The following is a 23,948-nucleotide window of genomic DNA, read 5'->3' on the forward strand; positions in this document are numbered from 1 at the left end:
TTACCCAAATGGCATTGCTTATTAAAAGAAGATCTTACAGCCCACATGCAAGTGTGATGCATCATTAGAAAGTCTAGGCCTTCTAGTTTATGTAGATGTGCACATGAACACTGTCAGGGCTTCAGAACTTACACTACAGAAGCCCAAACATAAACCAAACATCCTTTTTTTAGTCTCGCCTGAATATTGTCAATTTCTAATGGTCCTGAGCATGACATACTTCATTGTGTGCTTATGCTGTTCACTGTACATGCTGTTTATCTTGTTGACAACAACTGTGTAAAGGTTAAGATCTCTAGGAACAGGCATTTTGGTGCTGTTGACCTTTTTGTATCAAAAAGTATATTCGGAACAAGTGATCCAAATATGTGCCAAGTGTTCCAAACTGTTTTATTACAATTTTAGCTCCTCTATGATCATAAAACATACATTTTGATGTTTTGTAGGCCACTAATATCTATTATAACTGCTAAAAACAATGTATGTGAAAATGTGTAAATATGAGTTTACCCATGAATTTCCCATATTTCATGGGTGAAAAAAAAACAAAAAACTGTTTGTATTGATATAATACATATATCTAACAAAATGCACGTCCACAAGGCTAATAAAATCAGAAAACGTTATGCATAGAATCTAGCCGCCTCCTGCGCAAAAATCTAGGCTCTAGGCCTTACGCGCGAGGATACAGATGATTCTGTGTGAATAAACCCTAGGTCCCGCCCACCATTCTAAAGCTATTCTTATTGGCTAGAATAATATGTCAATGAAAGTCGGCTACGTTGCTAGCATGCGGCGCTATCTTGATGTCAACAACAAACCATGTGCGTCGAAAGCAGCGCATTTTTCCGGAGGCTCTAGAAAACAAACCCGAAAAATGTGGATGGTCTCATTCTGTAGGTAACAGTCTGAAGTAGAGATGCACCGATTCCAAAATTCTTGGCCGATACCGATTTCCGGTACCGATTTTCTATCTAGCCACTGATTTTCCCACAAACTACCCAGTATTATATGAAAAGGGTGCATGTATACAGGACACACGTTTTATAATATAAAATGTAATTTATTTTGTGGAAAAATAGAAAATAAATAACTATATATAAAAATAAAATATAAATACAGAACGATATACTAACTAATATGGCCTGGAGAAGAGTGGGGGACACAGAGGATAAAGGAGTCCATTTCTCCTGCAGAAGATGCAGCTCCAATGGTTCCAGATTGAAATCAAATGAACTATTTTCATATAGTAATTTATACATTTGTAATTTTACACATTCTTTTGAATGAGCTGGAACCCTCTGCAGGAGAGGAAGCAGGTGGAACATGAGGAGGGTCAGTCCCAGAGCGCTGCCAGCACCTCCCTCTCAAAGCTGGAGGATTCTGGCTCCAGGACCTCTTCCTCGTGGTTCTACAAAAAAAAAACACATTGCAATTTAGATGACACAGGCTAAAAAACAAATTGTAATCCAACCAAATGCTTTTACACCTGTGGGTGCAGCAGAAGGGCCAGCATCCCCTGAATGAGCAGGAGCAACAGGGAGGGCTGAAGGCAAATCCAGATCTTAAAGAACATTGTACAGCAGTTATATTTGAGCCCAGTACATTTACTGCAATATTATTCAAACTTTTACTATTATAATACAGTATATTAAATGAGGCACATTTATGTTGCCAATATCATTTTCCAGTTTCATCAGCTCTTTGATAACTTCACACTCTCACTAGAAGCACAATGAGCTGAGCACTATAGAGTCTAGAGTACTATAGATTCTAGTGCACAGCTGATTGTGTAAACATTTCTTTGAGGCTGTGGGACAATTAAATAGTCCAGACATTAGATTGTAGTCACTCATTTCGCTGTTCGAGTCAGTAATTTAAGTTTTGTATCTACGTAATGTATGTCTCAAATGCATCAAAGTATTTTTAAAGTCTCATTTCAGGTGGATGAGATCTCTTGTTAGCATTAGCTCGTAGCTTAGCTCTGCTAGTTGAGCAGAACAACAACAACAACTAACTCTTCTGACAGCCCTGCTGCTGCTTCCTCTGGCCCCTTCATATAATGTGTCCCTACTCTAAACTCTGATAAACACATGAACTCGTCAAACACAAACCAGCGCAAATTATTTTGACCGCATCAACTATCAACACGTAGATTGTAATTGTCTCAAAGTTGTAATAACTTACCCCACAGTCCAGTCTCCTCTGATCCTCCTCCAGGCTCGCTCCTTCTGGTGTTCCACCAAAGTTGAACAAATCTGAACTTTTCTGCGACGAACAATTTTAACGCTTTGAAGCTTATGCCTGTCAGAGCGTCTAGAGCGGAAAACGGCAAAACCCACCCTCCGTGCCGCGCCCCGCGCTCCACGCAGAAAGAGCAGGAATCGCGTTTACATAGACTTTAATGTAAACTGGACACTTTGGCCGCCGCACTCTGAAAGAGTCTTGTAGGTTTTAGCTGTTTTGCGCTGGGCGCGTTGAGCTGCTACGCACCGCGCATGCGGGTCAGTTTGGATCGGCCGAAAACCGGCAATTACGACATGGACCGGCCGGTCACCGATTCTGGCCGATTCAGCATAAAACCGGCTTTTTAAATTGGCGGCCGATTGATCGGTGCATCTCTAGTCTGATGAAAAGATTGATACCAAACAACATCTTATAAGTCAAACAGGTAATTTGTTATGGACTGAGAAATGCGCCGGACGAGCCTTAATCCTGACCATCGTCAATGAAGAAAACTTTGTTTACTTGACAATATCTCGAAATCGGAAAACTTCAGGAAAAATACAAGTGGATATTGTTTTTCAATGATTCCTTACGGACAGACTGAGTACAAGGATGTACAGAATTAAAGCCGTTTCGTCCATCATAAACAGCAAACAGGTAAGGCCATGCGTTTGTAAAAGTTGAGACTTTCTCACAAACTATGGGTAATTGCTTCTTGGGGTATATTATTCAATGTATATCAATGAGATATTCGTTTGTTGAGAAAATAACCTTGAAAATGATGTATGGGTTGCTGGTATTGACCACCGAAATAAAAGTGATGATGTAAGAGAATATTTGAGACATGAAAAATGCGCGCCGGCGGATGATAACGGGTTAAGGTGGATATTCCAGGAAATTCAACTAACTTCCAAATAACCTAAAAAAATGAAAAGAGAAACAAGCTAGAAAGGTAATATTTAGGAGTAAATAAAATATAAATAAACACAGCTCCGGAAGTAATTGACACTGCATTTGATAATTCGGGATGATATGTATTTGCAAATTGCAAACTCTTTTCAGAACAATGGTTATGATGATGAACTGTTCATGAATGACATATTCCTAAAGAAGTCTGGGGTGACTTTAATTTTTGATTAGATCCTGCTTTGGATAAATCCTCTTAAGTATCTCTGACTCTAAATATGCTAAATTTACTCACACTTACAGAAAAGTCTTAACTGTAATGGGCATTTGGCAGCAGATGCAAGACTGCAGACTCTGGACAATTTTCTTTACTCATACACCCATAATTCACATACAAGAATTGATTTTTTATTATTATAATCTCCCCAGTTATTTTATAGAGATATATCAGATACTGAATATTTATCTAAACTATTGTCTGATCATTCAATTCTAACTTTGTCCATTTTGTTTCCTGATATACCCCAAAGATGCAAGAGGTGGGGACAGAAGGGTCCTGGCTAAACTCACATCCCCACCTGCAGGCTCGTTCTGGCTCATTCCCAGGAAAGCAGCACGTTTCCCTGGCTGCGCATGCGTGGTTGATATGCCGGTGTGTGTTTAGAGAATTCCTTCAGTGTACAGTACAAAAATGACGACAGAAAAAAGACTGTTTGAGCTGCTCAGAAGAGACTGAAATCTGCGTTGCGTGCTCATGCAAAAGGTTTGATGGTGGGCGGCCTCTTGGAAAGAACAGGGGGTGAGTGTGCCTATGCGTATTTTTGGACACATTAAAAGCTTACTGAAGGGGACAAATGATCTCTTATACTAAGGGCCTTAAAATAAAATATTGTATACAGCAGATATTGAAAAAATTGTAGGAACAATTCAAGCAAGTGGTTCTAATGATACTTATCAATCTCTAGTTCAGAAAAAAACTAAATACAACACATTACCTACCTATAAAATTAAAAGGATATTTTGAGATCGAAATATTACGAGTTAATAGAGAAGGTACATACAATTTTATCATGGCAACTAAAAGCAGAGGAAAGCAGTGGAGCTATCAGTGCTACTCAAAATGATACTGGCACAATCTCCTATAACCCGACAGCAATAAATGATTCGTTCAAATATTTTGCATCAAAACATTTATAAATCAGAACTTTCCAATGATCTGACACATTGACAATTTCATATCCACTGTTAAATTTGTTAAAATTAGTCAGGAGTAAGAGTCTAGACCTCCCTTTAAGTCAGGCAGAAATGACTAAAGCTCTGAGCTCACGGATTATTGCTGTAACAAATTGTTAGAAAGATGTATATAATTATCTCCTATTATTTTACTCTTATTATAATGTGTCCTGAAATGAACTGTATTAATGCTGTGCTTTTTGAGAATGTCTGCAGGAGTGTCAAGGCCAGCCGGCTCTTTATCTGCCGGTGGACATCTGTAGCAAAACCATTTGTGTGGAGTGAAACGGGAGCACCAGTTTCATTCCCTTTTACTTTCTCACACACAAGTGCTCATTATTTGTCTGATGTCTTTTATTTTATATTATGTTCCAAGTTGCCTTGGCATTTATCCCCCCTCCCCTTGTAACTATGAGCGTGAAAAGTTTAATAAATGCGAGAAGAACGTCCAGAGAGCTCAGAACGAGCAGGGAACCGGCCCTGGTCGCATTTGTGACTGAGTCGTTAATCTCTGACCGTTCTCCTTGCAAGTAAATATATTAATCTGTTGGGTCACCAGCCCCAACACAAATTTAGCATCTAAGACATATACACTTCCTGAATCTTTTACAACTGCAAAATCACAGTAATACACAAGAAAAATGAATAAATATTGAAATGTTCCTCTCATAGGCTGAAATCACTATTGAATACATGATATAAATTGATCTCTAAACTTTTAGTAAATAGATAAATTCTACCAAAAATAATGAATCCAGACTTATTCATAAGCGTAATCTGCAAATAATTTAAGTAGGGTTTTTAAATAATTCATTTCACCCTAGAGAGACTTAGACAAACACAGAAAGAACCGTTTAGCAAGCTTTATTACGTTGGTTGTTTGGCGCTCAGACCTCGGCAGAAGACTTTGCGATTATGGGCTTTTGAATTGGATTTGGACAACAGTTTACTGACTGGGTGAGAACTCTATACTATGGGCCTATGGTTACTACTAACAACCTGACTTCTGCATTGTTCCCCCTGAATAGATTAAGTTGCCAGTAGGGATGCGTACCGCTACGACGGACCGGATCTGGGCTTGTTTGATGATTCGGTTCTGGACTCATAAAAAAATATAGCACTCACGTATTATAACCTTTTCGTTCTAGAATCTAGATCATCTTAAACCTTCCATAGATCGCGAAATTCGCGCTGGAAAAGACGTAAACACTGCCATGCGCTGCTGTCAATGGCGCACACGGACCCTATATAATGACGCACGCGTCTTCCGGGCACAAGTTGAAGCCGGCGAAATAAGTTTAAAGATGTGAGAGACAGCGCGGAACCGTGTATCCACAAATGAACATTGAAGCGGCAGCCGGTGAGATCACTGGCTTTATTTGAACTGTTTCAGGGTTCAGAATAAGTGGTATCGCATCGCAAAATGCGACGCAATTTCTCTCAAATGCGATGCGTTCGTCAGAAAAAAGGGCTTTTGTATCGCAGCTTTTGCGATACAAAAATGTGTGTTCAATTGTATAACCAAAGCGCCTAAAAGTACTGATCACTCGTCAATCGATCGTCAATAACGGCATGACACATGTAGGACGCTGTGTTGACATGACGAGTCCCGCTGCTGTCTCAGATCGCAAGTCTGAAAGTGGGAGGAGACACGTGCGGTGAAGTTAGTGTCACAGATTCGGACTTCCGAGGTTAATAGCTCCTAAATGCAAAAGTCTTTGCAGATCATTCACATGCCAAAATACTCACACTGCCAAGTGACTAGTTGTTCAACACCTAATTTTATTTGCAAGTTTTCTGGGTTTTTAAAAAAAAATGTTTAAAAAGTAAAAGTTAATTTGTTACCTAACCCTAACCCTTTTTTAAAAAAATATAATGTTTACAAATACATTTGAAATAAATAATCTTGTTACATCGATGGAAAATATTGATTGTTAGTCACTTTCGTGTTTTGCTATGCAATTATCAAATTGCTATACAAATTTGAAAAAATGAACGGATTGTTTAGCAGCACCGCTATACAAGTGAAAATCCTTAATCTGAACCCTGTGTTTTAAGCTGTGGCCGCAGCGTGTTAAAGGGGCGAGGTCAGCGTGGTCTTGTCTGGGTCTTTGGTCTGGGTGTAAATATGAATTAAATAACTTAAGTGTTATGTTGTGGTGTGATGTATTGGTATTAAGTAAATACTAAGTCAAAGTAATATTGCTTAATTGCTGCATTCATTAATTGGAGCTTATATTTTATAATAGTATTTTGTATTTGTATTCTACAGTTGTTAAATATGGTCTGGTGTTTAATGCTGCTAATATGATGTATTATTTTGATTTGTTGTGTAAAATATTTTCATATTCTATTTTTGATACTGCTAAGTTATAGTGATTCAAGTTGACTTTTATGCTAGTTTTTGTAACTCTGTTATTTTACACCGTTACTTAATTATTTACACTGGTGTATTGTCTGTTTGAAGGTTTTTACCTGACTTTTGATGCCAATGGATCTGCAAAATTAAAGAGTGGAAATGTGTCTAAAGGCAAAACATTGTATCAGATGAAACAGCTGCTTTGACCCTTGACCAAGACTGACTCTGTCAACAATACTCAACATGCTCTTGTTTCTCAAGTAAAACACATGAATGTGTGTTAACTGTTAAGCTATAGTTTGGCAGCTAGCCCGTAGCTAGTAGCTTGTGATTTGTATGTTGTAACTTCTGTTTATAAACAGTGAATAAACCAGATAAATTGAGTTTATTTCAATCTGCAGTTAAGCCTTGTGTTTGATAGCCGTCCTCGTTCAAGTGTCTTCAACTTAATTTAGCCAAGTAATGTTGTAACATTATGCAAATATGGCATGAGTTTAGGCCTGGACTCATTAGGTCCAGACCTGAACCTAAACCTCTGGATTCGAATCTGGACTTGAACCTGAACATGGGTTTAGGTATGCATCCCTAGTCGCCAGGGATGTCTTCCGTCTCCTGCCATTTTCGTACTGGCTATTTAGCCTTTGGCGGAAGTGTAGCTCATCTAATCCAAACACTTAAGACATTAGCCCCGTCTGCTTCTCCTATGCAAGAGCCCCCTTTGCTGAACTCAACAGGTACTGTAATTAACACTCAAAACGTGCCTACTGTGTCCAACATTCCAGCTGCTGCCTCTAATCTGAGTGTTCTAGTTTATAGCTGCAGCACTTGCGTTTTAGTCCAGGGCCGCCCCGGATCAGTTTGCTCCAACTTGTTCCCACTAGTGAAATTGCCGGATTAGAGCCACTCCACTCGCCCCGGCTGAGAGGCGAGATTGGCCCCGGTTTCGCTCCGGAGCGAGTGGGACCAGCCAGGAGCGAGACCAGCAATTGAGTGTCCGTGTTGAGTCTACTGCTACGGGTTGCTCTGCATGTGCACGGGAACTCTCACCTCGCCTTCTGGTTGTGTAGACATCTTTACAGAATACAAGTAGACCAAGTTAGCAATACAGACAGGAGACATGAGTGTCTTTCACGTTCGGTAGCCACGCTTCTCAACCGCTCTGTTTCGGAGAGAGAAGAGTAAAAGGAGGCTCCGCCTTTATTATTTAAACAGCACATAACCTTGCACAACAATATAGTGCCAACATATGCAGTGGTAAACATCGCTCTCTAACAGTCTGTTAGGCGGCGGAGGGTAATTACAGATTCGGCTCCAGTCTCGCTCCTGAGTGTGAACGCACAGTCAATTGATCCAGTCTAAAGATGGCCACCAACTGAGCCGGATCAGTTTAGTCCGGACTAAACTGGTCAAGTGGAAACGCAACTATAAATGCAAATCCAGCATTTGTTCACCAGTTGTACAGAAATGAATTAAAAATTGCCTGGCAAATTGGTGAACCACATCAAAAGGAAAAACTTGGCTATACTAGTTTGGAGAGGCACATCCAAAAAGCCCTAAATAAAGGATGCACTGAGGCTGACATTGTGGAGGCTGTAATCCAGGCCATTGCTCCAGGAATAAAATTAAAGAGCTACCTTGAAAGCAGAGTGGACTTGACTCTATTCAGCAACATGACCACTGTTTTAAATGTGGCAGTTCACTGGGCAATTGGCTGTGTAAAGTTACTCATGCTTCGCTCAATAAGATAAATACTACAGTACATCTTGGTAAGATGGTGTCCAGTTCAGCCAGGCTGCCCCTCTTACTGGCAAGCAGAGAAAAACAGCTAAGTTAGTTGGAAGAAGATGCCTGGTTCGAGCTTCTCTAAATGCAATGATGGATTGAGGTAGAAATCACCTTGGCTCACAAGGCTGTCCCAGGAATGAGCGGGCAGTCCGTGCTTTTTCCTGTGCTGGCCATGGACCTGGAGTGTCCCATAATCAGATTCAATGTCTAGCCCTAACCAGTGACGCCTCAGAGAACTGCAATTAGAGGTAGGCCGTCGCACTGCTCATGCTGTTTTGTCTGTATTAAAGCAGCACCAACCCGAGAGTATCCCTCACGTTGCTCACCTCAGCCGACGCCCCATCACTATACCCCAAAATAGTATTTCAAACGTGTATTGTGGCCAAGCCAACAGGGGGGTAACTGTGCCTGAGCCCAACCCAGAGTCACCATGGTCCAGTGGGCTAAAAGTAAGAGAGCAGCTTGTTGTTTTCCCCCAGGACAAGGCACAATTTACGGTGGCGGTGGAAAATACAACTGACAGAGACATCACACTGTAGGGCCACACCACACTTGGCTTGCTGCATAGTGTCGACAGTGTCTACCCACTTGAACCTAAGCAAATACCAGAGGGAGGAACCATGGCTGTAACAGAGCAGTCTACTTAGATGCCACCAGGGGAGCTGCCTGTGGACCCGAGTCATCTCTCCCCAGAACACCAGAAGGTACGGCAAATGTTGAGGGAGGAGAGTCAAGTGTTTGCTAAAGATGACTGGGACACGGAATGTGTTAAAGGACTGGAAATGGACATTCAGCTAAAAGACAATATCCCAGTGCAAAGGACATATAATTCCATCCCATGTCATCTCTGTCACGAAGTAAAGGCACATATTCAAGAGAGGATGGATCCGGGAATCATGTTCACATTATTCTTCACCTATTGTCTGTGTCCGGAAGAAAGATGGGAGCCTCCGTCTTTGTGTGGATTACAGGCTGTTGAACATAAAACCTTTGCTGGCTTGTGCCAAGACATCCCAGAAAGGAGAACTTTGACTCTGGCTGGACTCTGGGGCCGGTTCCTTGGTCCTTTTGGCCCGCTTGGGTCCGGGCTGGTGCCAAGACTTAGACCAGAAAAGAGGGCTTGATTCAGGCTAGTCTCAGGGTGCTCTGGCCTGGTCCTTTTGGCCCTTTTGGGGCCAGGCTGGTGCCCAGTCTTAGCCCAGACAGGAGAGATTTGATTCAGGCTCAGCTGTGAGGCTCTAGCCTGGATCCAGGTGATTCTGGAGAATCTCGCGGGCCACTCATGCTTCACTGTCCTGGATCAAGGAAAGGCATACCATCAAGGTTTTGAGAGTGAGAAGAGCCGACCATGTACCACCTATATCACACCTTGGGGACTGTATGAGTTGACTGCATTCTGTTTGGACTCACAAATGCCCCAGCAACATTCCAGTGCTACATGGAAAGCAATGTCCAGGTTATCAGCCATCAAACTTAGACCAACAAAGTGTGAGTTCTTCAAGCCTGCGGTGTGTTATGTGGGGCGCATCGTCTCGGCTGAAGGCTACAGGATGAACCCCAAAGAGGTAGAGGCAGTCCAAGCTCTCCAATATGAGACCCCATCTGCTGTTAGAGATGTGAGGAAGTTGATGGGATTCCTCAGCTACTACAGTTCATACAAATCCACTCTATGACCTTCTCTCCAGGCCCAAGTCTGCAGAGAAGAGACCCCAAAAGAAGCCCTCAAGTGGTCAGTTTGCTCAGCTTCCCCCATCACATCCAGTGCAGTGGACCACAATTCACCAAGCAGCCCTACAAAAGTTTGTGAACCACCTGAATAATCCACTGGTGATGGCCTATCCAAGGGGTGGGCAAACTACGGCCCGCGGGCCACATCCGGCCCGTTGGGCCTTTCAATCCGGCCCGCCAAGCTTGTCCAAGTAATATTAAAATATAATAATTTTTAAAAAATCTTTTTTTTTTTTTTTTTTGGTTGTAGGCTTTATTAGACAGTAGATGGAATGAGAAAGAAAGAAGCACATGCAGCAAATGTCGGAGTTGGGATTCAAATTCACGATACTGTGGCTGGCCGTTCATTTTACCTTTCGCCTGTAATGCCCACATTTCCCCAAGAGATGGCACTGTTCCCTCTAAACTGCTCTCACATAGTGCGCGCACACAAGAACATCTAAGAAAATAAAATTCACCACAAACGGCCACCGGGGGCAATCAAGCAGGAAGCGCCAGAGTTTGACACACTGTAGAAGACTCTTGTGGACAGTAGAAGCACTGTCCAGGGGACACGTCATGTTCTCCATATTTTTAGTTTCAAAACGCTGTGTGTTTTATTACAATCAGAATCATATTCACTGAGAAATTAGTCTTATTAGTCCCGCAGCACAGCGGACCGCGGGCGCATTCAGAAGACTGGCGTGTCACTATTGTGTAAATGAAACTTTTTTGGCCAGACCTAACTCACAAGTCAAAAGACACATGTGCATCATTATCTGGACCAATTTCTGTGTAAATATCTCATGTCACAACGCAACACTCACTCGACGAGTACGCGCTCGGGAGCAGATGATCCAGATGTGAAGACACAGGTAAATCAGCTCACACAGAGTCATCAAGGACAGAGGGGACACTAGAGACAACTGTGATTTGTTCTAAAGCGGGTCTAAAGCAGGACAATTTGTACATTGAGCCTTGCATTTGTTTGCTTTGTTACCAGTTACAGGTCAAATCTTGCGCGTAATTTATTGTAATTAGTTCACACAAACACACCATATTTTCCTGGCCCGGGCCCCCGGTCAAATTTTAGAACCCAATGTGGCCCTCGAGTCAAAATGTTTGCCCAACCCTGGCCTATCCGGACCTTGAGAAGCCTTTCATCCTACACGTGGATGCTTCAGTGGAAGGACTCGGGGCGGTTCTCTATCAGAGACAAGGGGGAGTTATCAGAGTTATTGGATACGGCTCCAGAACCTTGTCTGCCACGGAGAAGAACTATAAACTCCATTCTGGGCAACTGGAGTTTCTGGCTCTAAAATGAGCTATCACGGAGCGCTTTCGGGACCATCTCTTCCATGCACCCCACTTTATTGTGTACAGTGACAACAATCCCCTTACGTATATCATCAAATCTGCTAAGCTAAGGGCATTGGTGGGTTGCGGAGTTGGCCGATTACCGGTTTACAATTAAGTACCGGCCTGGGACTGCAAATCGTAATGCAGATTTCTTGTCAAGTCACAGACCTATTCACACACTCAAAGAGTACTCTGAGGAATGCCCTCAAGAGGAAATTGAAGGAATCGGAATGGGTGTGCGAGGAGAGGGCAGCGGTGAAGTTAATTGGATATCAGCTGTCACCTGTAACATTGATGCACTGCCAGAAGAGGTCAGCATTTTTCCACCAGTTCAGTCCTTGGCAGTTAGAGACATCAAGGAAGCACAAGGGTCTGACCCAACCATAGCCAGAGTCCTGTGCCTGAAAAAAGCTATACCTCAAAGTACAAAGAAAAAGTGGCACAGTGCGTTAGTTCAACACCTGCTCAGAGAGTGGACCCACTTGCACGTAGATGAAGATGGAATTCTCTGGAGGGAAACAGCCTGCCGAACACAGTTGGTGTTTCAGAGTCCATGAGGGCCCTTATTTATAAGCACCTGCATGAAGATATGGGACATTTGGGAGCAGATTTGGGAGCTGTCATCCTGACACGCAATCGTTTTTTCTGGCCTAAGATGAGACAAGACATTGAACATCATGTCACAAGTGTCTGCTGCTGCCTTAAGAGCAGCAGAAGGGTCACTCAGAGTCACTCGGCCAAACAGAGTCACTCGGACACCAATCCAGAGTATTAAAACATCAGTCCCGTTTGAGATGGTCTCCATTGATTTCCTGCATTTGGAGAAGAGTAACGATGGGGAGGAGTACATCTTTGTACTCGTTGATCACTTCTCGAAATATGCACAGGGCTATGCTATGAGAGACAAGTCTGGGAAAACGGTGTCCAAAAAACTCTTTGATGACTCGCTTTGGATTCCTCTCAAGAATTCATCACCACTTGGGGAGAGAGTTTGAAAATCTGCTCTACCGTAAGCTCGAGGGTTTTTCTGGTGTCAAACACTCCCTTACCTCTCCTTCCCATCCGCAGTCTCACCTGCATGTTGAGGACACTTGCAGACACCCAGAAGACATGCTGGGAAGAACATCCAAGTAAAGTTGTCCATGCCTATAACTCAATTGTCCATGAAGCCACTGGGTTTTCTCAATTTTTTCTTTCATTTTTCACCCTGCCCATTGATCTGCTAAATCCCTCGCAGAAGAAAGGAGAAGGAACATCAGTCTGTGGTGGTGTATGCAGAGAAGTGGAGGAAAGCCATGCAGCAGGCTACTACCATAGTCATGGAAAACAGAAGAGGGCAGTAGTGCTACAACCGGCGCACATGGAGTTTTACGCTTCAGACTGGTGACCATGTGCGGGACTGTCTGGACCCCTGAGGAGGGGCACAACAACCAATCTCCCCTATCACCAGAGCAGCTGCAAGAGAACCCATGATAAAAAAGAGGCATGAAGTTGTCGCCACTGAAGTTCCTGGAGCCAGAGCCCCAGGTGGGTTCACAAATCTCTGCTCTCCTTCAGACTCTGTGGCAAAAAGCGCTTACAGCCATGCCACCAAGACCTGTGAGGTGTGTTCAGGTTTTGACTGCGCTGACCCCCACACTTGAAGGGGGTGTACCCACAATTTGAAGTCTTAATGCTGGATTTACTCAGACAGAGCCTTTATATTTTTCCACTCTTTAATTTTTGTAGATCCCTTGGCATCAAGTCAGGTAAAAACCTTCAAAAACACAATACACCAGTGTAAATAACTTACCAGTGTAACAACAACTAGTTTAAATGTTGACTATAACTGCTATCAAATCAGTCAATAAAGAAGTATAAAAAATAGAGTATGAAAAGATTTTACATCCAAAAAACATAAAATAATTCATTGTATTAGCAGCACTAACACCAGCCCATATTTACCAACTATAAAATACCAGTGTTCTCGCTGGGCTGAGGTTTGAGGATGGCGGTGGGACACAAACATTTTTCTCACACTCCGCCACTTAGGAGCAGAGTATCGCGGCGCTGCCGGGCGCTGCCGGGCGCTGCCGGGCGCTGCCGGGCGCTGCCGGGCGCTTCCCGTGCGGCGCCCAGCGCTGCCCGCTGCACTTAAATCCTATTTATCAGATAGGTACCAAATTGTTAATGTAAACCAGAGCTCCTCACCTTGCTCTAAAGTGACTTACGGTGTGCCACAGGGTTCAGTACTCGGTCCAATTCTGTTTACTCTTTATATGCTGCCGTTAGGTAACATTATCAGAAAGCATGGCATTAACTTCCAATGCTATGCAGATGACACTCAGCTGTATTTATCAATGAAACCTGATCAGACTGATCAAGTAGACAGACTTAGTGCTTAAGTGAAGGATATAAAAACCTGGATGACACTTAACTATCTGCTTCTTAACCCTACATCCCCCCCCCCCCACTAACATCTACGAAACGCTTTATCTGAGCAGATAGTCACACTGGACAATGTCAGTGTAGCCTCCAGTACTCCTGTAGGAAACCTCGGAGTCTTATTTGACCAGGAGCTCTCATTTAAAGCACACATAAATCAAGCCTGTAAAACAGTCCATTTTTATTTGCGCTATATAGCCAAAATCAGAAGAATCCTGCCTAAAAGCGATGCTGAAAAACGTATCCATGCATTTGTAACGTCTAGATTGGACTACTGTAACTGTGCTTACAGCGTGTCCTAAAAGCTCCATAAAAAGCTTTCAACTGGTTCAAAATGCAGCAGCAAGATTACTAACTGGAACTAAAAGAAGAGAACACATAACGCCAGTGCTTCTCCCTCTTCTGTTCTACCAGCATACACCCAGTATGTTACCTGCCCCACCAGAAACAATAGAACATTGGACTTGTTTTTTGCCAACACCAAAGAGGCTTATTCTTCTTCCCCCCTCCCTCTCCTGGGCAGCTCGGACCACAACCTTGTACATCTGAGGCCTGTGTATGAACCCATCGTGCGCAGGCAGCCTGTGGTGTCCCGTGTGGTGAGGATGTGGTCTGCTTAGTGAGTGAAATATGAGCTCCATAGATCAATTCCAATAGGCGGGACTTGTCCTTGAAAAAACAGGAAATTAAGCCTTTTTTGAGGGCGTGTTAGATAAGATTAGATAAGATAAGATATTCCTTTATTGTCCCACATGGGGAAAATTCATTGATAAAACACAGGTAGATACAGAGGTAGATACAGAAGAAAAGAACAGATCACTTATAGGAAGTTTGAAAAACACTCTCAGTAGAAGATCTCCTATAAACAAAAACTCCCATAGACAAAACCTCCCATTTCCCAACAAGGGATGGAGGGGAAAAATAATAAAGATAAAAATAAATAAATAAATACATCAATACCATTGCATGTGATCACGACAGTAATTGCGCATGAATGTGTCACGAGGGCACATGGATTGCACATGAATTTCACAGTAATTGCACATGAATCACGACAGTAATTGCACATATGACGGAATTGCACATGGTTAGGTCAGTATTGCGAGTGTTCAGGACTAACAGTGTTTGTTATAAAGTCTGACAGCAGCAGGAAGGAAAGACCTGCGAAACCTTTCCTTCACACAGCGAGGGTGGATCAGTCTCTCACTGAAGCTGCTCTCCAGAGCTGTCCTGCAGGGGGTGGCACTCATGGTCAAGCATAGATGTGAATCTAGCCAGGACCCTTCTGTCCCCCACATCCTGCACAGAGTCCAGAGCGCAGCCCAGGACGGAGCTGGACTTCTTGATGACTTTGTCCAGCCTCCTCCTCTCCCTCTCTGTGACGCTGCTGCTCCAGCAGGCCACACCGTACAGGAGGGCTGATGCCACCACAGAGTCATAGAAGGTCTTCATGAGTGGCCCTGTCACTCCAAAAGACCTGAGTCTCCTCAGGAGGTAGAGCCGACTCTGGCTCTTCCTGTACAGTGCGTCTGTGTTATGAGTCCAGTCCAGTTTGTGGTTCAGATGAACACCCAGGTACTTGTATGAGTCCACTCTCTCAATGTCCCTTCCCTGGATTTTCACTGGTAAGGGGGCAGTGGGGTGGCGTCTGCAGAAATCCACCACCATCTCCTTGGTCTTCCCCGCGTTGATGAGGAGGTGGTTCCGTTGACACCAGTCCACAAAGTCCTGCGCCTGTCCCCTGTACTCCGCATCATCGTCGTCCGTGATGAGTCCGATGATGGCAGAGTCATCAGAGAACTTCTGCAGGACACAGCTGTCCGTGTCGTGTCTGAAGTCTGCAGTGTAAAGGGTGAAGAGAAAGGGCGCGAAGACAGTGCCCTGGGGCGCCCCCACACTGCAGGTCCGGGTGTCAGACACACAGTCCCGTGCTCTCACAAACTGGGGTCGGTCCGTGAGGTAGTCCAGGATCCACTCAGCCAGGTCATACTCCACACCAGCAGTCTCCAGCTTGTCCCTCAGGAGCAGCGGCTGGATGGTGTTGAAGGCGCTGGAAAGATCGAAGAACAGGATCCTCACAGAGCTGCCAGGCTTTTCCAGGTGAGAGAGAGCAGTGCAGCAGGGAGATGACGGCGTCCTCCACTCCGATGCCAGGCCGGTATGCAAACAGCAGCGGGTCCATGGCTGAGCTCACGGTGGAGCGGAGGTGGTCCAGGACCAGCCGCTCCAGTGTCTTCATCAGGTGGGACGTGAGAGCCACCGGCCTGAAGCTGTTGAGGTCTTTGGCGGGCGGTGTCTTGGGCACAGGTACCAGACAGGAGGTCTTCCAGACCTGTGGTACCACCCTCAGCTTCAGGCTCATGTTGAAGACATGCTCCATAACTCCACACAGTTCATCTGCGCAGGACTTAAGGAGCCTGGGGCTGATGCCGTCAGGTCCTGCTGCCTTCCTCACTTTAATCCTCTTCAGCTCACTCCTCACCTGTGCTGCTGTGACAGTCAGTGGTTGGCAGGGGGACTGTGTGCTGGGGGGATGGGTGAGTCCAGGCGAAGTGGGGAGCTGATGGTCCGGGGCGGAGAAATGAAGAGGAACGGATGCAGGGCATTGTCTAGCTGTGGAAGAGGAAGCATGCAGCGGTGCAGGGGGAGGGGCGGGTGACCGATCAAATCTCAAGAAGTGAGCATTTAAATCATTCACCCACTGTAGATCCCCCTCTGTTTGGGCAGGGGTTATTTTGAAGCCCGAGAAGGTTTTCAGGCTACTCCCTGAATGTTCTTCTGCTGCAGCTGCTCCTCCATCCTCCTCTTGTAGCCGGCTTCAGCCTGCCTGATCTTCCTCCTCAGCTCTTTCTACACAGTCCTCCTTGTTCCCTGACCTGAAGGCTCTCTTCTTCTCCTTCAGCAGAGCCTTCAGTTCACGGTTAATCCATGGCTTGTTGTTTGGAAAACACCGCACCGTCCGGTATATTCTTCTTTGTTTGCATTGCAGAACCACACACGCACACACGTATATACATGCTCAATATATAATATTGTAAATACCAAAAACAACTATTATTGAGTGAAACTTTTAATGGATCATCTCTCCTGGTGCATTCTTGTCTCCAAAGACAAAAGCTAAGACTCAGCTAAAAAACTATGCTGTTTTATTAAAGAGACTTAACCCACATGTAACTGTAAAATTTTGAGTGGTCAATATTGTTTGCCGTTTTTAAGTCCATAAATCATCACCAGGCTTGCTTTGTGCTTTTCTGTTGTCATCTTTCTGTTGTCAACAACTGCGTGCCTATTTCAATGAAATCTAGATCTTACACTGTTGAGTGGTGGCCCCATCTAGTGGCTGCAAGGGGAAATCATACTGAAGTGAGAGCATGTTTAAAGGCCAATAACAATAGATAATTAATGATAAATATTGAAATTTGTGTGGCCTAACCTATTTTTTTTTTTTTGTATGCCTTATCTTTCTAAAATCTAATTCTCAATTTGACTCCAATAGTTTTTCCTCTGGTCCCGTCCGTCCGTGTCCGTGTCCGTGTCCGTGTCCGTGTGTGTGTGTGTGTGTGTGTGTTAAAAGGTCACATTTATGTCCCCCTCTGTATCAGTCCCCCCAGTGTCTGGTCATTTTTTTCATTTTCAAGTTTCCATTTTGTAAATGTCCAAAGTTATTTCAGCATAGTCCTTGACATTTTTGGTTCCATCGCAGTCATTCATTTCCTTGTTATTGATTTTTGTGCTGCAGCCTAAAGTACACTTCACAAGCATCCATAAATAATTTCAATTGCTAGCGTTTTATGTTCTAGATACATAGTTTTAGTAATTTTATCCTATTATCTTACCTGCGTATGGGAAGGCTCATGTCGTACCAGTTGATGGCAGCTGTGGTGCTCGGGTCTGGGAGTTTTCCTGTAATGCTGAAGTTGCTTAGAGAGGACACATCAGGGCTGCAGTAGGAGTGCCTGGTGTAGGGCCGCTGGATGGGTGGGTCGGCAACAGGGTCAGAGGCAGCTGGGCCCGTCCTGTCCTGGAAGGAAGAGCCGGTGCCACGGGAACACAACTCCTGCTGCATCACCACTCAGCTGTGGAGCAGAAGAGGGGAGCGAGCGGACTGTTACAACAATATGTGCCTTTTTATAGCACGGCTTTTTCCTATAATAGTTAGGCCTGAGTCGAAGGGCAAGAATTGTACTGGTGAGGAACTAATTAGGGCTGAGCCGAAGGCTAAAAATCAAATAGTAAACAAGGACAAATATGCCCGTGATTGGTATTGCAAAAAATAACTAGAAGTGAGCAAAAATTTTCAAAATTAAAAGTGAGTGAAGACACCGTGAAAAAAATATTGAAAGATGGCTTTATTTGTGTGCATGAGGGAAAGTGTTCAAAGCAGAGGGCCTGGTGGAACGTGGTGTGTGAGGGATAGTTTACACTGAACAATTTGTATACATTTATAGGACACTCGTAAATGTTTAAACAAACCCCACAATACATTTCTGGCGCGTATAGGGTCAGACAGTTTTTTTGGCTTTATTTTGTTTGTGTTACTTTTTCGGAAACATTTTGGGAAATTTTAAAGGACCTTTTGGATTTTACAATGTTTTGCTGATTTTATATTTTGCAATGCGGGATTTCAGATTTTTGCAATGCTGTTTTACAATTGTGGAAATTTTGAATGTTGACATTGGATAACAGGTGTTGGATAAGTTAAAAGGTGACTTAATCGAAATATTGCCTAAATTAATAAATTGGACGTTTACTTGTCGTGAAAATAACCTGGGTCCAAACCCCGGATTGTTGTGTCAAGACAGGAAGGCGTTGACTAAGCACTGCGCAGTGGGACGAAGATGGCTCTCAGTCCAAGGGGATTTAATTTCCTCAGAAGTCGGAGAACTTCAGCCTACCATAGACTGGTAATAAGAATAGACATATTCTTATTGTTGTGAGGTTTTAGCACACCTTGGGGAAATTGAAGCCCCCCAAAAACTAAATTCGAAGTCAGGGACTTCAGCACTATGGAAAGAGAAAAACAATGTATTAAACTTAAAGATGCACAGCTCATCAAGTTGCGAAAGTTGAGAAAAAAGGAGGGGGCTTAGAGTAACCCGGAGGGCGGGGCTTTACCCCTCCCTTGAGGAGTTTAGGGTAAATCCCACTGGGGAACGCCACGCCGTGCAGAGACGAGTCAATTAACAGAATTCACAAACAAACAAACTTTCCATTGATGATTCAGTGCAACATAAAACAATGAACAATGATGAAACAACCAATACAAGTCAAAAAGATACACAATTTAAATATGCTATAGGATAGAAAATAAAACAGGCTATAAGATAAAAAAATAAATGAATACATAAATTGATGAAAATTAATCCTGACTAATGTGGGGAAAAAAAAGAGGGAACGGAGACCAAGAGACGACACCTCAGGTAAGTAACATGGGGAGGAGAAATGCGACAGACATGCGAACGACACCTCGGGTAAGTAACATGGGGAAGAGAAATGCGACAGACACGAGAAGTTCTGGAGAAACAAAACTTAGACAAGAAGAAGAACGGGAACACCGAGAGGAGGAACATCAAAGGATGTTGGACCAAGAGGAAAAGGACCAGGTCAAAGAGAGAGGGAAGAACTGAAGAAATCAGCGACTAATAAAAAACGGCAAACAGATAAGAAACAAAGGGGACACACGGAGACTGACTCATCAGAGGAGGAAGGATCCTTGTCGTCCTCCTCCTTCCTGTCAGGAAACAGACAGCGACGACTGACGCCAGACAAAAGATGGTAATTGAAGCAGCGGCAAAAAATACCGGGATGATGAGGTAGGCATGGACACGAGTGAAGAAAGATAGTGGAAAGTCATAGAAAGGAAAAGAGAAAGTCAGGTCAGACAGAACCAGAACATACTATGCTCCAAATGCCTTTGATGGTGGACAGAAGTGGAGGATTGGGAGGTTTCCAACCATTCCAATTCAAAAATCTATAAGCCATAGCTGCTAAACTTCCTCGTTTGTGCCAGGGAGGAACCAAATGGATCGGGGATCTCAATAGTCTAACAGCCGGACACCAGCTGGCAGCTGGGGACATTGGGGGCATAATGGGTCAGTGCTGCAGTAGCTATGAAATCAGCTCAAGAAACATAGTGGACTACATAAAGCACCAGATAATGCGCAAGTTTATACAATGATCAAAGAAACATATCCTGATCCGGCCGCCGGCATTCCCGGCCTCGGAGCTCGAAGAATTCAATTCCATTCAATTCAATGTATTTTTTGTAGCGCCCAAAATCACAACAGCAGTTGCCTCGGAGGGCGACAGAATGGTTCCAGAAGTGTTTAACTCAGTGGATGGATGTGACAGGAAGACAACCAACGAGGAACTCGGATGGGAAAATAATATACATACACTGCCCGCAGTCATGGAAGCCCTTCCCCCAAGTGTTAAAGAACATCTAAGTAAGAACCCTGTCCTCATGGATGGTGATGACGCTCGGTTCAGGAGACTCGTGGTGCACACTTCGACTAAACACCGTAACTAGGAAGAAGGTAATAAATCAGAGACACAGAAATTGCAGGAACAGTTACTAAAAATGAAAGTAAAAGATCTAAAAGACAAAGTACAAAAGAAAGGTTGTGGTTTTAAGGGAGGATTCAGAGGAGGCTTTGGAGGAGCCCAAGGTAGAATAAGTCGTGGTTGAGGATTTCAGACTGATCAACGACGGGAGGAAAGAGCATGCTATTGCTGTGGATCTACTGACCATTGGGTCATTGGCCTGCCCGCAACCGGCTCCTCACTGGGAACAGGCCCCCTCCTGATGCACGACCAAATGCTGAGGCTTCCACAGTGGTCAGTTTTACAATGGCCACAAAGATGAGGAATACTAAGGGCATCCAGAGAGGCAGGAGCTATGTCAAGCAGCGCCTATGCTCCATGTGAAGGTGGAGGGACAAGCTGTACCTATGCTGGTGGACACCGGAGCCACACACTCGTCCATCAACTTCCCCCTCCACTTAACCAACTATTCGGACTGTCACTCTCCTTGGTTGGTTTCTCTGAGACTCACCAATTTCAGCCATGGACTAATCTTCTGCTTATTGACATTGAACCTTCTTGGACGCTATGTCCTGATGAAGACTGGAGCCACTATTTTATAAAGGATAAAGGACTAATTGTTGCATTTCCGGATGGACAATATGTGACTGACCGTGGATAAACCAGTCACAAGTCTACCCGGAGACATTTTGAGTTATTCATAGATTCTGAAAGTGTAAAGTTATGCAATGATGTCTCACTCATGCACATCTGATAATATTTGAGTAAGTTGTGGTCATGTGAATGTATACAACTCTAAAACCTTTCACTGAGAAAACGGGGCTCAAAGTTTTTCACCCGAGTGAGCCCAGAGTCACAGGGGGGCTCATTTGCATCTCATTGAAATAAGTCCTCCCCCTGTCACACCGACAGCACCTTCCCCCTACAGCTGTGTTATTGATGTAGTGTTATTTTCATTAGAACTTGAACTGGACTTGAATCAGAATTAGAAGTTACTATATTAAAATGGAAATACTTGGATTACAAAAGGCCCTGAATAGCATCAAATAATCAGAATCAGAATAGTGTTTATTGCCATTTGTCAATAAACAGAATTCACAGGTGATTAAGTACATAATAAAAATGTATTAATCCAAGAATGTGAAAGTTATTTTCACGTTAACAAATCACATCTCTACCATCCAGAAGTCGGAGTTGAATTTAAATATTTACTTTTGATTCAGCATCGGGGGGATTAGCCAACTTTTGATTTCATGAAAACTAAACAACAACACTAAACCGCAAAGCACCATATATAAACACAAAGCACGACACACAACCCACGGGTCAAGAAATACTACATAATTATATGATTTGTACAGAACAACACCGAAAAATAACCCGATAACATGGTGATAGCAAAGTTTAGCTTCCAACTTAGCCCCACGGCCCGGAGCTAAAAGCCGGTTTAGCCGCGAAAAACAACGCAAACCACCATAAAACACACATAAAGCACGACCCACACAACCCACGGGTCAAGAAATACTACATAATTATATGATTTGTACAGAATCATATAATCTATGGGAGTTTTTATTTATTTATGGGAGATCTTCTACTGAAAGTGTTTTTCAGACTTCCTATAAGTGATCTGTCCTTCTGTATCTACCTCTGTATCTGCCTGCGTTGCACCAATCAAATTTCCCCATGTGGGACAATAAAGGAATATCTTAGAACAACGCCGAAAAATAACCCGATAACATGGTGATAGCAAAGTTTAGCTTCCAACTTAGCCCCACGGCCCGGAGCTAAAAGCCGGTTTAGCCACGAAAACTAACGCAAAGGACCATAAAACACACATAAAGCACGACCCACGGTTCAAGAAATACTACATAATTATATGATTTGTACAGAACAACGCCGAAAAATAACCCGATAACATGGTGATAGCAAAGTTTAGCTTCCAACTTAGCCCCATGGTCCGGAGCTAAAAGCCGGTTTAGCCACGAAAACCAACGCAAAGCACCATAAAACACACAAAAAGCATGCATGCATGTATGCATGCAGGGATCTTGTGAGTACTTAAGCCAGGCACTTTCTTTTCGTGGATCTTTTTTCTTTTTCATCTTTTTGTACTACGTATTCCATCTTCAACACCACGAATATGACGGTGTTTTAAGTAGCCATGTGGCTAGCAGTTGATTGGCCAAAAAATATCAACAATGCGCTGCTGTAAATAGGTGACGCCTCAAGGAGCGCTGGAAAAAGACCCGAAAACTACCCATTTTTAACAGCGTAATGTATACGTTTAAGACAGCCAATAGTGTTATCTGAAGCACAGAGGGGCTCATTCATAACTTCAACTTGCACATTCTGAAAAAAAAAACAAAAATCACACATTTGAAAAAAATAAATCTTATATTGGCTTTATCTCACTTTGGTCGGGGCCGACTTGTGGCGTTTTTTCCCGTGGTCAATCACATATGTATGCTGCACTGCTAGTACCGCTATTGGACAATATTCAATGCATGACCAAGACACACCAACTTTTGCTGACATTTACTGGGCCGGCCTGACCGAAATCACAGAAGGCGTGGCTGCACAGTACCTGGTATGGAGACCCTGGATTGACACTCTGGCATCCTACCACGCACCACTGGATTCCCTCCATTGCACTCTGTTTTATGATGTTTTGGGGAGAGCTAATTGTGTGGCTTATACGGGTTGTGCACCAGGAGAGATGATCCAGGCTTTTATTTGTATTAAAAGTTTCACTCAATAATAGTTGTTGTTGGTATTTACAATAATATAGATTGAGTATGTATATACTGGTGTCATCTGACCTCCGGCCGCGTGTCTTGGACACTCGGGTGAAGAGAGGGGCAGAGTTGTCAACCGATCACCACCTGGTGGCGAGTTGGATCCGCTGGCGGAGGAGGAAGCCGGACAGACTTGGCAGACCCAAGCGCATTGTGAGGGTCTGTTGGGAACGTCTTGTGGAGCCCTCTGTCAGTAGGGTATTCAACTCGCGCATGTTCTCCGCCTCCATTGTTGATGCGGCTGCTCAGAGCTGTGGTCGCAAGGTCTCCAGTGCCTGTCGTGGCGGCAACCCCCGAACCCGGTGGTGGACACCGGAAGTAAGGGATGCCGTCAGACTGAAGAAGGAGGCCTATCAGGCCACTCTGGCTTGTGGGTCTCCGGAGGTCATCGACAGATATCGGCAGGCCAGGCGAGCCGCGGCTCGTGCTGTCGCAGAGGGAAAAACCCGGGCCTGGGAGGAGTTCGGGGAGGCCATGGAGGAGGACTATCGGTCGGCCCCAAAGAAATTCTGGCAAACCGTCCGGCGCGTCAGGAAGGGGAAGCAGTGCCTCACCAACACCATTTACGGTGCGGGTGGAGAACTGCTGACCTCGACTGGGGATGTCGT

At 44.0% G+C, this 23,948-nt stretch overlaps 1 protein-coding gene across 3 annotated transcripts in view; it reads right to left on the reverse strand.

Annotated features, from left to right (window-relative positions):
* Window positions 1–23,948, reverse strand: part of LOC140350922 (uncharacterized) — an 80,625-nt gene that overhangs the window by 44,244 nt on the left and 12,433 nt on the right. For all 3 annotated transcript variants that reach the window (XM_072436510.1, XM_072436508.1, XM_072436507.1), the window contains exon 2: window positions 17,836–18,075. In XM_072436510.1, the coding sequence (XP_072292611.1) occupies window positions 17,836–18,065 (230 nt within the window). In that variant the 5' untranslated portion in view covers window positions 18,066–18,075. The remainder of the gene's footprint in view (window positions 1–17,835; window positions 18,076–23,948) is intronic.

The sequence above is a fragment of the Eucyclogobius newberryi genome, unplaced genomic scaffold (genome assembly GCF_026437365.1).
Source record: "Eucyclogobius newberryi isolate DKJ021-1_F unplaced genomic scaffold, fEucNew1.0.hap1 SCAF_8, whole genome shotgun sequence".
NCBI lineage: Eukaryota > Metazoa > Chordata > Actinopteri > Gobiiformes > Gobiidae > Eucyclogobius > Eucyclogobius newberryi.